The sequence below is a fragment of the Aulostomus chinensis genome, chromosome 6 (assembly GCF_037954235.1).
Source record: "Aulostomus chinensis isolate RoL2024-O1b breed Wild chromosome 6, RoL_Achi_v1.0, whole genome shotgun sequence".
Taxonomy (NCBI): Eukaryota; Metazoa; Chordata; class Actinopteri; order Syngnathiformes; family Aulostomidae; genus Aulostomus; species Aulostomus chinensis.
The window spans coordinates 9340001-9356605 of NC_141325.1; the positions used below are offsets into that span (position 1 = coordinate 9340001).

The following is a 16605-nucleotide window of genomic DNA, read 5'->3' on the forward strand; positions in this document are numbered from 1 at the left end:
CTTCATGACAAGAAACTAATTGTTTTATCTGTTCCACATCCATCATCTTCATGCCCATGTTGCCCTCCTCCTTTAACATGAAATAATTTTAACAGTCTTTCCCTAACTCATGCTGAATGATTATCCTGAGAATGAGCTGGCTTAATTACTGGGTCTTTAAAGAGTGTGGGAACATAATAACTCTGCATTGGATGATGTGCCGTTCTAATTTGTTCATTTAATAAGGAAATTGAGCTGTGTTTGGCACGTTCAACAATGTGCCTTTGTCTGCCTGAATGCCATTATCTCATTTTATATAGTGTTTCAGATGGCTGAGTTTCCATTTCAAAAAAAAAAAAAAAAGTTTGAAATTAGTGTAATCAAATTTCCACTTCCAGGCCAAGTGGACAAAAGCTTATTAAAATGGTGTTGATATTGTAAGAGTTGTGTTGTTATAAAAGATGAAGGAAAAATCCTTGAGAGAAACAACTTTTAAATTATGTTGAACAATTTAGTCTGGAACCTGACTATTATAGAGGAAAGTGCATATTTCTTATATTATGGTTATAAAGCTAATTTATATCCTCAGGAACCCCCGCTTGGCCACATTTCTGAGTGTGTTTGTGCTTAATTCTGTTTTTTTGCTTCTTAACTTGAGTCTAGATCGTGAATGATGCTAGTTTAAGTGATATCTCTAACAATTTATTAAGTTAAGGATAAAATATTGTTTTCATCTTAATGTCAGAGAAGCTCTTTGCACTATTCCTTCATTTGGTGATCACAAAAGTTTCAGGTTCTTTAAAGATGTTTTTCGTCTACTTAAAACTGAAGGCCATTAGTGAGAGTAAAATTATGTAAAAGCTAAAAATTATTGTGTTGAAACACTGATATCTGCGGCTAAAACACATGATTGAGGGGGAACATTTTAATCGCAGATTTATCAGTTGTTCTTCCCAGTGATGAACATCCTCCACTCCTCATTTTTCTTCACCTCCACCATCCTCCCATCTATCCCAGGGGGATCTCTTGCAAAAACAAGCTATTTATTGCCTCTTTATCAATGCACGCAAACTAGGAGATGAATACCAAACACTTCAACATCCGTGGACATTTGATCAATACCTCTTCACCAAACAATGTGGGGTGTCTACTTTTGGATGCTGCATCCTTCTGTTGAACCACGGTTGTTGATGATGCCCTTGTCATAAGAAAAGGATGGTTTGGAAATAGGACTGTGATTTAATGCCGCTATACCCACAAACTGTGTGCGAGTGTCATGTTTGTGCCTGCGCATGTGTGTCTGTTTCCACCCTTAAGTTGTCAGTGTAAAACCAAATTCTGAGCTTTCATATCCTGCTTGATGTATGGCATGGCATTTGCCTTTGTGCTCACTGTCACATTACTGGAGAGGATGATGTTGCAGGGTTGTGTGTGTTTTGTGCACATCTGTTTGTTTAGCACTTTGTAGTTTGAATTGGTGTCTCGCAGTCTCTCTGTGTTTCCACAGATCCACCAGAGCTCCATCTCTCTCCTCCAACCACCGCCTGCATTGCCGCCCCCACCCCCCCTTTCTTATCCCATCCAGTCATCCAGTCCCCCATCAAGCTGGCTTGCTCTCCCTGCCTCCCCTTCCAAAAGCTTCCTTCTTCAACTGTTATTAACATTTCCATGTTTCCCACATTCTGCATTGTAAACTGTTTTCTTGTCTGTAACAACATCTACTGCACGTCTGTCCCTCCTGGGTGAGGGATCCCTCCTCTGTTGCTCACCCTGAGGTTTCTCAGATTATTCCCTGTTAAAAGGGTTTTCTATGGAGTTTTTCCTCAGTCGACGTGAGGGTCTAAGGGCAGAGGATGTTGTTATGATGCCATGTAAAGCCCTTTGAGACAAACTGTTGGTGAAAACGGGCTCTACAAATAAAATTGCCTTGCCTTGCCTTGCCTTTTCAAATCAGAGTGCAGTGACGGTGTTGCTCCAACAATCTCTTCCCCTCACACATTCAATACAAATGTCTTTAATTCCATCAGTACAATAGATTAAGTAGAGGGTGAAATATTAAACAAGTGATTTGACCTTCAAACACGAATGCTTGGTCACAAGCTGCAGGAAGTGAGTGAAACAATGAGATTGGAGATAGAAGTGGATGGAATGAGCTTCCTATGCATGGCTTTGGCCGCTGCTCTCTCACCGCTGCCACTCAAAGAACTGTGGAGAGATCTTTAACCACACGCACAGTTCTGACTTTGAAAAGATTACTGTGGTATTCACACTACAGATGTTCTGTTTCACATGGGTAATCTGACATTTGTTGTGTTCACCCGCTCGTTGTGACGGGGTGTCACACATTGCAAGATCAGAGGGGTCTCTGTCATGGAAAAAAAAAAAAAAATCTAACCAAAACAAAACACAAAAACATCCAGCAAATGGCATGATACCATGAGCAAGACGGATCTTTTGTTCCAAAAATGGATCTCTATGAGAAACAAGTGATGCAAGTTGTTTGTGTGCTCATTTACAGCGAGCCACCTGCTGATTTGCCTCTGATCAAGGAGTGGAAAAGAATCGTGTAGTGTGAACTATTCTATATATCATCACACCAGGTCCTGTGAGTATAGGAGGAGCCCTGTGGTACAACTGTGGCTCCTTTGTTGTACACCGACTCACTATTGCCTCCAAAGAAAGAAAGCAATATCACAAGAAAAGACGTTGGGTAAGAAACTCCATATTTTGGGTAATTATATTATAATAGCACCCAGGTTTCTGACACACTCACTGTGTTTTGAGGAAATGAGCAGATGGCTTGCCTTGTTGAATGTTTGAAGACATCCAGTGGTTGATTTCATCGGAAAGGCCCATAAGAGAGCCAGAGGATTGACAGGATACTTGACTTCTTCGGATGTGAATTTGCAAAGAAGGTCAAGAAATCCTTCGATAAGAAAGAGAAAAGGCGAAAAAAAGACAATGAACTAAGACTATGCACACATCGTAACACAGAAAGTATGCTGTGCAGTGTAACTGTCAGCATGACTGAGGTTACTACAGCAACCCCACTGTGGAAACTACCGTGTGCAGCCATGGTTCAATGAGATCACACCAATTTCAGCATTATTCAACCGGTCTTGTTAGTTGATGCCAGAATTTGTGGCATCTGTAACCGTCTGAGTCACGGTGTTAAAAAGTTCACAGTACACCTCAAGATGAACTCTCATTCTCAAGTTCTACTTCTCTCTTTCCCTTCATTTACTCCCTAACGCTGCTGTTCTGACCCATGAGTGCCGAGATGTCATTACTACATTATTGCAGGAGTGCTCATGGGTCGGACAACACCCATCCTTCAACTTGGCCTTCATTTGGATCACAACTACACGCCTGTTTCGTGATTTAATAATGAATGTGGACTAGGGGCATAAAGTAGAGGGGGGGCTAATACTTGCTAATCCCCTACTTCTGGACCACATCCTCCATCTCACCTTTATTTGGACTTCATCTACACTTTAATTACAATTTGGCTTTGGAGGTGAAAGAAGCCCAGGCACACACCATCACAGCTGCTGAGGAGACATATAATTTGTCCTGCTACTCCTTTATACTCTACATACATTTTCACTGTTAATATATGTTATGCTGTAGATACTGTGGAGTACAAAAGACGCTGATATGGAGTTCCAACAGGCTTTTTTTTTCCCCCCACATTTGCTCTCCAATGTATTAGTTCAAAGACACATATAAAAGCCTCGACGCCCCTCTCCCATCTCTCATAATGTGCCTCTAATGGAATCGTTAATACGTCATTGTGTTTCACTCATCATCACTTAGTCCATTCAAGCCTGGTCCTCTCACCCCATCTATATTGCATGATTAGAACGAAGAAGAAAAAAAAAAAACCCAGAACACCCAAGACTCAATCAGTAGAAGAATGTTTACAGTTGCTGAATGTTGATTGATCAAATTATTGAAGGATACATATTTCAAGAGACCTTTTGATGAAGCAGCAGTTAGCAGACAGTTTATAGCTGCTTTTAAAAAAGCACTTGGGTTTGACAGTATGTTAAAAAAAAAAAAGACAGTTTGAAATAGTTTTCAGAAGTGTAATTATATGAATAGTTAAACTTGAAATGAGGGGCTTGGGTGTAAGAATCAGGTTTTTCAACATGCTGTCCATTAAATGTTCTATGTCAGTTAATGAGCCGGTTTCAGCTGAAACCGTACACAGGGCGTGAGCTACACTCGGTTTAATTAGGCAGAGAAGTGGGTTTCTTGGACATCCCTGCAATGAGCGTAGCTATTACACAAGATTAAGGTGATCTTTTTTTTTTTTTCAAGATGGGGGGGGGTTCACCTTGCACTTTCCAACTAAGCATATTTTCTTCAGTAGGTTTATCCTCAGTGGGAATTCAGACCATAATCTTTGCAGTATGAGAAGCAGACTCATTGAACTATATCACACCAATTACAGCAACAGATTGTTAAATGCGGTACAAAACCTTTTTCTCAGCCAGTGTAACCAGCCTGTGCTTTATTCATGGAAAACCACGGACGCACACACACACACACACACACACACGCACACACACGTGCACACACACACACACACACACACACACACACACCAATATTAGTGTTGTTTTCTGGTCAGTGAAATATGGTTCGCAGCGCTTCAGTACCACTGGCTTACACAGTTATTAGCCCGATGAATTCAGGGGAGGAATTGGGTTGAATTAAGGAGGTAAATGTGACGAAAGGAAAAAAAGATAAGAGGTGGTAAATTGTATGCAACCAACCAAATGAGAAAAAAAAAAACTCTACCAGCCAGTTGATGTCCATATTACCTTTTTTTTTTCTCCCCCAATCCCTGAGTCTTAAAGTGCAGTTTGACATGGATTTTTATGAATAACTCAGTACTGACTTGAGGGGCCTGTATCTGCCACTTTAAATACTGGCACTCGTCAGTCTTGTTTCCTTTTGTGCTGCTACTATCTGGGTTTGGGTCAGTGTGCCTTGGAGCTGCATTTGACCTCCTCTGAACAGTATTATTTACCCACTCCCCACGTGCCTCTCGCTGGGGCCACAACTCAGTGACTGGATCCTGAAAACACAGTTCTAGACGAAACACTCTTAACAGTAAAAGGTCCCTCCAAATGTAACAGGGAAATGAAGCTCCTGTATTTGAAGAACACTACTGGTGTGCCCTTGCAGCTCTTGGTGTCCTTGAGTGCATTGATGGATGGTTGTTTGTTTGAAGGAGTTTTCAGCTAGAACACTTAAAACATAACGAATCTCATTATTTCTTTTTAAATGGAAATCAGTTTCAGTTATGGTGATCACAAACCAAGTGAAGCTGGGATTTTTGATGTCGATCATTTGTCTCCTCGCTTATTTTGACGTTGTTCTTCAACAGGTGCCATCTTTGATGAATCAGCGCGGAAGGATGACGAGGTGTTTCGCCTCGCGGTGGCAGATCTCAACTTGAACAACGAAATTTTGGAGACAGAGAAGATCACCATCTCTGTGGAGTTTGTTGATGGGAACAACCCCTTCCAGGCTGTGCAAGAAGGTAGGACGATTGTACCACGGGCAGATCAGTCAACTTAGAGGGAGAAAAAAATAAAAGCTCGTTAAAGTGATGGGACTCTACAAACTGCCAGAACAGCTTCAATTTTGTTTTGGCAGCGATTCAAGAAGTCTCTGATACTCTACTCTGTGGGGATGGAGCACCATTCATCCAAGACATATTCCTGTGTTTTGATGATGGTGATGGAGGGTGCTGTCACGTTGATCTGAGACCTATATGCTCAGTTGGGTTGAGATCTGGTAACTGCAAAGGCCATGGCATATGTTTTACAGCATTTTCACACACCCCTTCCCTGCAGGTAATGGGTTAATACATGGAAAGAAAAGCATCAGCTCACATTTTATCCATATATATATTGATGACAAAGCAAGAGCGTAATGATATCAATGCATTTTACCTCAGCTTGGTCTTTGAGTATGTGATTTCTTTTGTTTTAGTTTTAGAGCACATCATTTCAGTAACCTTGTTGTAATATCCTTTTTAAACAAATATTTTCAGTTGATATACTAATGTGACTAATTCATCAAGAGCCCCTCAGGTAAAGAAGTGCAATTTTAGACACCTGAGAAACAGTTTTGTCACGCACACTTTATTTAATAAATGAGGTCAGCAGTGCCTTTGAGGAATGAGAGTGTCTTATGCCATTTTAATTTATTTCTAAATTCCTACTGATGAATATCTAACTGGTAAGTGAACACGTTTACTGGATAACTTGATCAAATCTGCAGTGCATCTTACTATCCTCCAGCTTTTTTAGGGCGAATGCCATGTAACTGCAAACTGCCTCTGACTGACTACATGGAAGATGTACTGATTTTAAGGACAGGCAGTTTGAAACAGATACTGTAAACTGCCATCACATATATATTCATGATTGGACACAATCAAGCAGCAATGAAACATGCAGTCAACATATGCATATTTAGGCAGACACACAGTCACCAGCGCACATGTGAATCATCACATCACACACAAGCTGCCGGTTGTCCTACTTCTCCCAGCTCAGTAGCACATCAGTAAATGTTGTTCACAGATCGGCCATTTTTCCACTTGAAAACTTGTTTTCTGTTTTGAAACAAATGAGTAATATGGTCTACTTCCACCAGCAGAGGGCATTGTATATTGGGTTAGGGATCATTGGGCTGTTTTATGGTTAAAGATGATAGAGTAAGCGGTTAACTGATCTGTTGCATAGTCATGCAAGCGTCATTGTAATCTACCAAACCATGGGCTGTTTATATCTTGGTGGATTGTATTGCTGAACATGGATGAGATGCATATCTTTGACCTGCATTTGAGAGGCTGTGGATGTTTCATTCAGCTGCATCGTTGGCGCATTAAACATTTAACCTGTGAAATATCTTTTACACAGACCAATGCAAATGTTGCTTTTTCTCCTCTGTGGAAATTAGGTCATTTTTCCAACTTGCTGAATCCATTTGCTAAATGGCAAATGCACCATACTGGAGGCGTATAAGAGAATGGGACGTGACTCTTCTCATGAGTTAAAATCATGCAACAACCACAACTATCCTATGATTAATTTAGAGAGTAATTACTATTTTGCACCTAGATTTTGCACCTAGATTTTGCACCGTTAATGAGTTTGAATGGATTGGACATGCAGCAAATGCACTGTCATGCACTACACCATGCCCCCCTTATCTCTGTAAAATTTCAATTTCTGAAGCATGTCATATTGTAAAGTGCTGCAAATGAACAGAAGCACGAACAATGTTTCCTGTGAGTGTGCATCATCATTAAATGTGTTTTTGTATTTGATTGTCATCCAAATAATGTTTGAAATAGTTAAAAACCTCCAACGCGTTGGCTGCTGTGGTTTGCTCATTCACAATGGTTTTCTTTTCAATGCGTTCATACCTGTATATTTGGAAATACATGTTTCGTTCAGCAAACAGCCATTAAGGCGGCACTTAATTGATGCATTAGTGCAAGAAGCACTGTTGAGACTAGAGAGCACTAACTACATCTGACAGTCAGGCAAGGCTGCAATAATAGATACAACTTCTGCCTGTATGGACCAAGATCAGAGAAACACAGAATGAGTAAAAGTTTGTAATGGAGCAGCCAGTATGTTGGCATAAACTTAATTAGGAGGATAGTTGCCCAAAGATCAGTGTTTGTGGGCTTAAATGAATGTGGGCTGCCTCTTGAAAATATCAGGATAATTAATTTGGAACGAAAAGGGAATTAACCAAACTATAGAATAACATGAGCAGACATACGGTACTCAGTGTGATTAAGCAGTAGATTGTAAATTTTCTTTATATGCAATCCCCTTTCTGTTATGGTCTTGGCTCTCATAAAATGATGATAGTTTACTGTAAAAATTACACACACAAAAAATTCAGCCTCAGAGAGGAGCCTGTATTTCACTAAAAATGGAATTTCACATTTTTGCATGAACTAAGGGAAGGGTTGGCTGTTGTAAGCGATGGACAGGACATGGAGGCTCCTGTTAGCTCAAACAAGGGGTCAGTTGAAAGAGCTGTCTTGACCAGAGGCTGGTCAACAAAGTGTGTTTGTGTTGGGGGGGAGGGGGGCATGGCTTGGAGATAGAGTTGCTGTCTAGTAAACAAAGGTTTGCCGGTTTAATCCTCACTTCCCAGATGACTTTGTTGAAGAGTCCTTGAGCAAGATACTGAACTGAATTGTTCTTGCTGAGTGGGTCATCATCAGCCATCATGACTATGATGACACTGTAAAGCACTGTGATTATGGCCAAGGTAGAGAAAGTGCAACATTGAATGGAGTCCACTTACTCAACGCAGTGCTTACATGCAGGCACGACAATTGTGTTTATCATGAAAGTCTGTTACAGTCACGCTAAAGCAGTTCTATTAGTCAACAACCCTACATCTCACTTGATTGAGGAACACTTTCCTTTTAAGTTTATGGTTTCTCTCACTGATTTCAAGCCCTCAGGTACAACGGTTCTGTCACGCTACGGCGACAGAGTGGCAAGCTTTTGAGAAATATCGCCGTGTAATACTTTGTCTCATTGTCACAAGCACAGAGCTAAGCATTATTCTGAAAGACTGTTCCAATGAACGGGCCAAGAACCAAGAAGATGTTTTTACAACAAACGTTACACTGGAATTAGCCTTCCATGCTCACCTTGGCTGACAGATTTAAAGGAAAAAAATCACATACATTCATGAACTTGTTTGCGGCCAAACTGGAAGCAGGCTACATGCTGGTAGCGAACAATTATGGTCAAACTGTAAGTGTTTCATTTTTCAGAGATTAGCTTGGAGGACCTTGTGTGGATGTACTGTACGTGTACGGGTGCTCGTGAATTTGTTTACCTCTAAGAGCCTTGTTAAGGCGGTTGCTTTGATTCAATGGCTCTGCAGTGTTTGGCAGTCAGCCTGTAATCCTTTGAAGTCCCAACCTGAGTAGTTCTATTATCTGAGCTCTGTATGCATGTCTCTTTCTTCTTTATTTTGAGGACAGTGGGAAGCCTGCATCTCAAGTGTCTTAGAATATCAGCATTGTGTGAAATAAAGTAGTCAAGAGACATGTGACAGCAGATGTGATGGCGAATGGAGCAGGAGGCTTCTCTGCTTGCTCTTTGACCGAGCAGACTGAGCCAACAGCATGTTCCTGAATTGTGCAGTGTGTGCCATCTCTGTCTTTTTATGGTCCTTACATTTTTTTTGTGCATTTAAAGCTGTCAAGCTTCTCTCAAGTTTCCTTTTTTCTTATGCTGGTGGTGCAGTTTTGAGTGAAAGCCACTCAGTGGCTGCCATAAGGCTGGGCGGGAGAAGCTGAGCCAACTAGTTTCTTAAGAGTATCGACTGTCAGTGCAGAAGTTTGTGAGAAAACACGAGATGTTTCAGCTTTTATTGTGTGTGTTGGCCTGTTTTGATAGGAACTTCAACCAGCTTGATTTCTGTGTCAAACTAGCTTTGGTTCCCAGTCTTGCTTCCTTCATCCCTCACTGATGACACTCCCACAGGTCTCCAAGTCCCTCACTCTGTAAGTGTTTTTTTTCCCTTTGTTGGAGGCACTGTGGACACATCCCTGTCCTCCTGTATGCACACGCCACCTGGTTCATGTCCCTGCCAGTTTGCTTGTGGATTTGTCTGGCAAACAGGTAACCTGTCAGGCAAATTGATTATATTTGTTTGTGACCGGTACCCTGATTAGTAGAATCAATAAAGAAACATGTTTTGAATGCATGTATTTAATAGTGTCTTTTTTTTTTTTTTGGAGAATGATTGACTCAGAGGTCACAGATGTTCAACTAATCACAGTAACAAGCAAAGTCTACAAACTGAAGGTTTCAAAGAAAATCCCCTCCAGTATCGTCGCACTTGGATGATTTATTAGAATATTGCCAGTGCTAAACATTTGAATCTGAATTTGCATAGCCACATGGTCAGTGGTGGGATTTCAAGCCGCGGGAATCGCATGTCCTCCGTAATGACTAGATGTTGGCACATGAAAGTTGAGAGGAAATTTGCTGTGTAGCTTTCAGTCACTTTAAGCTCGCAATCTTTTGGTAACTTCATTACACAGTCAGCACTTGGGATTGCCTCCTAGATATGTTCTGTTTTAAGAGAACTCTGTCGATGCAGATCCGTGTTGGGATTAATCACCGGGCCCATAGTGATGCTGCATAGGGTGATTAATTAATTTATATGATACCTCCAGAAAAGGAAGATTCTAAAAAATATATACCATGTGAAGGGGGAGAGAGAGAGGGAGAGAGAAAGAGAGAGGGAGAGAGAGAAACTCAAGGTAGAGTTGGGGTACGCAAGAAGGTTGGAGATGGTTGATATGATACACGCAGCATCACCACAATCCACTCTCACAGCTCTCTCTTGCTTCATCTGTTTCATTTTGTAGTTCTGCCCTTGTGTGTTTATGTGACATGTACTCCTTGCCCTTGGTTTCACACTTTCTTCTGTTCTTCTACTTTTACTAATTAACCCTTTGTATATAGTGCTGACTTTCCTCTTATTTCCATTTGCTGGATTATCATCATTTCTCATGTGTTCATTGTCACATTTTAATTATTTTCCTTGCATTCGTCCTAATTTTCTTCAATTTGAGTCCTGGTTTTTGACTTTTGGACTGTGTTTAGTTTCTGATTTGCTCCCAGACAGATGGATACTGTCAGATCATCACAAAGTTCAGGAAGAACGGGTTGAAAACAAGAAAAGACCAGATTATTGATCCATTATGACAAAGTCTGCGGATAAATTTGGTTGTTCTGCTAAAAATCCAACCATGGATGATTGTACACAATATGTCTAAATGTGAAAATATGCATTTCATTATTGAATAAAATATTATACAGCATATTGTGTAATTTTGAATGCTTACAGCTTAATAAATAAAGTAGTAAGGGTAAACAGGAATTTCAAAAATTTTGAAAACATTCAAGTACAACCAGAACTGAACAACTCTGCCAACTTTGATGTAGCGTTAGCAAAAACACCTGTAGCTACCACAGCATAGTGATACATTGGCATTACATCAGTAGCACTAATAAAGATGAATGTCAATGATTAAATTGTTGAGGGTGAGCTTCATTGTTCGGCTCACTTGGGCTGACTTCATAATTAGAGTACTGGGAGCCAGGAACTAAAATGTAGGAGTGCTGGTGTTGCAAGGACCAGCCCACTTGGAGTACTGGAAACAATAGAACGATTAAACTGAGGTGAGTAATAAAAATGGCACATTCCAATAACCTTATTACAATGCAGACCATATTACAAGAGAGCAGCCTAACTGCATTTTAATTCAAAGAGAATTATTTGTTTAAATACTTTATCCAAATGATTTACTGTGCTCCCTGCCCGAAGGGTTTTGTGTGTGTGTGTGTGTGTGTGTGTGTGTGTGTGTGTGTGTGTGTGTGTGTGTGAGAGAGAGAGAGAGAGAGCTTGGATTAAAGCACATGCCCTCTCTCCCTCCCCTGCATGGCACCTAATTGTGGATCTGCTCCTGTCACTTATATTCACATTTCACTCCCTGCACCCTATCCCCCATCTCCATAGTAACTGGGCTAGACCTTTCTTGAGGAAGGTAGAACTGTGTGTGGTCTGTGTCTGTATGCATGTCCGTTTGTGCATGTTCATGTCTCTATCGATTAAAGCGATGAAAATCACCTAATTGGATAATGGCCTATGGAAAGGTGGGAGGCGAGGAAATGGAGAGCACGACGAGACCACAGGAGGGAAGGAACTCAATAGTTGTCTCGGCTTATTTTTCATATCAGTTTAATCTTGACTCACAGGGCACACATATCTGCATTTGCACACACATGCACACACAAACAAACACACACACACGCACACACACACACAAAGTGAAAGCTGCATTGATTTACAAACCCTTAGCACCTCTTTAAATGTTCAGAGTGAAAAACTCACCTTACCTGAGAGACCTGCTGGGCAGTGTTTCTGTTCATCATTCAGTGTGCACTGCGGTTGGTTATTCCCATTAAAAAAAAAAAAAACAACAACTTTCTTATAAATATTCTTATTGTCCATCATTTTTATTTGCCAGGCATGTAAATAGATCAGTGTGCATTACAAAGCTAGACCAGGCATCTCCAGACAGCTGACTGCCAGTTAGCTTAGCTGAGCTTCAGTGAATACTAGTTGTTGGACAGTGTGGTACAACGTCCCAAAAGTTATACACTCAACTATGTTTTTATCAAAGCAAATGTTAAGCACAAACCTAGTTCTGTTAATATGGCAAAGACTGTTTCAGATAAAAGTGTATTTATATATTATTTTGCAGCTAAGCCAACTAGCTGTCAACAGTCCGATGGAGGTCTGGAGCTTTGTAATGCCCTCAGAGAGGAGAGAAGATAATCCATCTATTTGTCTGGAACTAAAAATGGATCTCTCCCAAAAAGTTGGAAAGATACTTAAAAGTGAAGTGTACATTTGTCAAATGCAGGAAAGGAAATAATCCCAAAACACAGAAGACACAAATCCCGTCAATGTAAAGGTTAGAATGGGGTGCAAATCAGCACAATCGTGAGCCACTACTGGACTTTATGTGCACGCATGTCCTTCTCTGCCCATTGATACCTAATCAAAATATTGATATGCAGACCAAAAGAGAATGAAATGCCTGCTCTGTTTTAAATCACGTAATCAGTTTAACAAACAAAAATAGCAAACTCTTCTTTGTCCCAGCCTCCATATATTTTGGTTCCTTATAACTTGAAAGCATTTTGATTTGACTCCACACTCTATAGCTAAAGATGTCCCATTGAGCTCTGGAAATATTTTTTACGTCTTTTGATCTTTCTTCACACCGCAAAATTGTCTTTTGTCTCCGTCGATTGTTGATGTATTAATATGATGAAAAAGATTCTGTTGAAAATTCTTTAACGGCAGTGAAGCTCAATTATCATGGCTGCTAATGCAAAAATGGAGTGTGTATGAAAATGATAATAAAAAAATGCTCCATCTTCTTAAGTTCTTAATTAAAGTTTCAATGGATTAGAGTGACTGAAATATATATTTTAGGGGATTTGTCATCTTTTCAATTTATCTATTCTGACACAGTGGAACTTGTGAGCAATGATGTGGCATCGTGCTAAAGTCAGCATGAAACAAGTGCCTTGAGGGTGTGAGAAACACTTGACTTTGTGAATATGATGAGAAGAACTAAATCAGGCTTCGTCATGGAGATGAGTGCACTCTTATGATGTAAACACTAATAAAAAGCACAAGCTGAATTCTTAAAGGGCAGTACAATTTGGATTTAAAGTTACTCATGGTGTCAAATCATTATGTTTCACTTCATTTTCATGACTTTTTGCAACTCCCTGTCTGTCTTAATCTATTAAGTGTTTATTCGGATTAATGCTTATACCTACCAATTCATCAGGTGAGCAAAATGCAAAAAAAATGCTGCAATAAATCATGCCCTCATGACGAATATGCTTTTTTTTTTTTTTTTTTGCTTCAGGAGTGTCTCTCTTCAGACTGGCAGCCATGAGTTGTGAGACTTTTTTGGCACTTTCAAAGGCTTCACTTACGCACATCATGCTCACTTGTGAAGCAGGGTCTGTCTTTCACACTGTTCTGCTCCTCTCTTTACTGGCTAACATCTCACTGTGTTGCTTTGATCTTGGCTTCCAGGATACTGTCGGCGATCTGTGCTCTTAAACTTGTATCCAAGCATCTCCGGGTAGAATTGGCAAACCTGCAGTTCCTGATTTTGTTTATCTCTTGCATACTGGGCCGCCTTTCAGGGTGCATGTTGGAGTCTCTCCATGTCCGGGTGTGACGGCATAGTTTCCCTCTTATGGTGTTTGCAGATTTGGCTGCCAGCTATGAAGAACTCTGAGTGGATGTTGATCTCCTTGTGGTCCAGTCGTACCTCCTGTAATCCTTTCTCTCCAAACACTTGTCGCTGATCTTGCTGGATAAGCTGATGTGACTTCTTGAGAAACTTGGCGCCTCTTATTTTCATCATGATCCACCATAAACACCATATCTGACCTGTTGGTCTCCCTTTCGTCATGAAGCATCTATTTATTTGATTTTTATTTCTTTTGAATATTTATTTTTCAGTCAGTTGGGAAGAGGACTGGGGGCTGGAGCCAGATGGTTGCTAAGATCAAATCGATGGAGAGGTGGAGGCTTCACAGGAGTTGCCAAATAATCAATATTTCTACAGTCTTATTATCTGGGGAAAAAAAAAAAGGTTTATTTTTGCACCCCACTATTTGTTTTGTTACACATGCTGCATATGGTCGCAAGTAATCCCAAACTCTTCATGGGCTTGATTTTCCTTTCCAAAATCGTAAAAGAAAAGGGGAGAAAAAAATTATATGTTGCCCTCGTAAGCCTTAAGTATTTTGATATAATCTTTATACAATCTGCTTATAATTTGTTTGTGAAATCACTTCTTGTTTTGCCTCACCATTTATATATATATATATATATATATATATATATATATATATATATATATATATATATATATATATATATATATATATATATATATATATATATATATATATATAAAAACCAACTATCCTTAAAAGAACAAAACAAACAGAAAAAGACACCAGACTGGAGATGATTAATTCAAATACAATATCTTTTGTTATTTACCATAAAACCTACACATAGAAAACAATTTCTTTATATTCAATAATAAACTTATCCCATATTAGTTTATATCATTAACGTAATATACAATTATTCCTGTTTTTGGTCTGTCATTAACATCTCAGAATAAAATGAGACCATAGTGTTAGTGGAGCAGGAAGTCTCTAAAACAAGCCTCAGGACAAAAGCAGCAGCAACCTTGGAACTTTATTAGACCGAATCTTTTCTGCCAACCACTTTGTAAACTCCGTTCTTATTCTTACTTCTGAGAAAAACAAACAAACAAAGCATTTACGACATGAACTTTCTTGACGCCCAAAAGTTTAAATCAGCCATCAGTGATATCATGTCTGTCATTTGTGCAGGTAAAAGATACATTTGACTTTGAGTTCATTTGCTAAAACCACCTGTCCGAACGTTTATAGCTAGAGATTGATGAGCGAGATGAGACCATTCAGCTTATGAGCCAGTGGAAGGAAGGAAAAAAAATCGAATAACAAAAGAAAGATTTAAAGGCAGGTCACTAAAAGCTGCAGGTGTAACGGCTGCTATAAATCTGTGCTGTTTCATTTGCATTACTTAATTTACCTCCAATTAGAAAAAATAATCAATGTCCTCCAATGACATGACTCCAGGTACATGCAAACTTTACTCTGAAACATTTACTAGACTGGTTACTTTTGCTTGTATGTTAGGAATTACTTATTATTGATTCTCTCTTGATCAATTAATTGATTTTTCTCTCCATTTTAACTTCAGATGCATGAAGAAATGACAGAATCAAAAGTAGTTGCCTGATTGTTGAGGGCTTTGAATGTCAGAAGACACATTTTGAATTGTTTTCTGAATTTAACAGCGAGCCAATGCAGAGATCCCAGTACAGGAGAGACGTGGTCTCTTCTACTAGTTCTAGTCAACACAAAATCACACAGATGCAGCCCTTGCTTCTGAAATGGGTTTGTTTGGGAAAGAGAAACTGTCACAACTAAGTGGTTGCTGTCTTCAATCAATTCTTATGAACATTTTCTCACAAAATGTTTATGTAACCTTGCACAGGTTTCAGTGGCTGCTATGAATCACATCCACTACACCACAGTTATGAGGCAAAGTCAAGGGGAAAAGAAAGATGACGCTAGACAGAGTTTGACTCAGAATCAGAAACACTTTATTGATCACTGGAAGGAAAGTCCTCATGTTGCAGTGCTTCTGATTTAAAATAGATATACTGATGCATAGGAGATAAGAATTAACTGGAATCCACCTCGCACAAATATATATGTGCCACATACTTTACTGCAATATGAATATATACTTATGAAAAACAATATGTACCTAGAAAAGGCAACGATACTGCGCAGATATGTAATAACATTGTAGTTTTAGTACACAAAAATACATTTTCATAGCCCCAATGGTTAATTTAAGGTATTTTTGTGTTTGTCTGACTATATAGCCTTCATCAAAATCACAAGTAGATATGTAGCAGTGTCAAATCTCCATGCAACCCCACATCAGACCTGTCTGTAATAATACCATTAGTGGTTTCAAACTGTAAAATTACCTCATGTTATAATCGCCTCTAGGTTTTCTCATCCTACTCTGATTACATGAAACCAGTTCTTATTCACATAACAGTGAAGGTATCAGCTTACTGGAGCAGGCTGACTCTAAGTGCATGTAAGAGTATCAACCGAGGCTTCCTTCGGCTTTTTCTAATTCAAATTTGCTGGACTTTTATCGCTCCAGGATTCTCTACAATACAGAGTTGTTTCTCTGACTGTGAGTGGAAGCTGGTGAGTCTCCAGTGTGGAACATATTTTACCCTAACTAAAACATTGAAGCGGTGTTGGAAGTGGATGGTAAATAATAAGGCAGGCTGCGGCTTTGCCTCGACAGCAGATTTAAATCTTCACCTGAGCTCTAGGCTACATTTTATGT

General features: G+C 39.6%; 1 protein-coding gene across 3 annotated transcripts in view; it reads left to right on the top strand.

Annotated features, from left to right (window-relative positions):
* Positions 1-16605, top strand: part of grid2 (glutamate receptor, ionotropic, delta 2) — a 506248-nt gene that overhangs the window by 111896 nt on the left and 377747 nt on the right. For all 3 annotated transcript variants that reach the window (XR_015116476.1, XM_086206352.1, XM_086206353.1), the window contains one exon: positions 5378-5533. Coding sequence is in view for 2 of the 3 variants with exons in the window: in XM_086206352.1 (XP_086062478.1) it covers positions 5378-5533 (156 nt within the window). In the remaining variant the exon portion in view is untranslated. The remainder of the gene's footprint in view (positions 1-5377; positions 5534-16605) is intronic.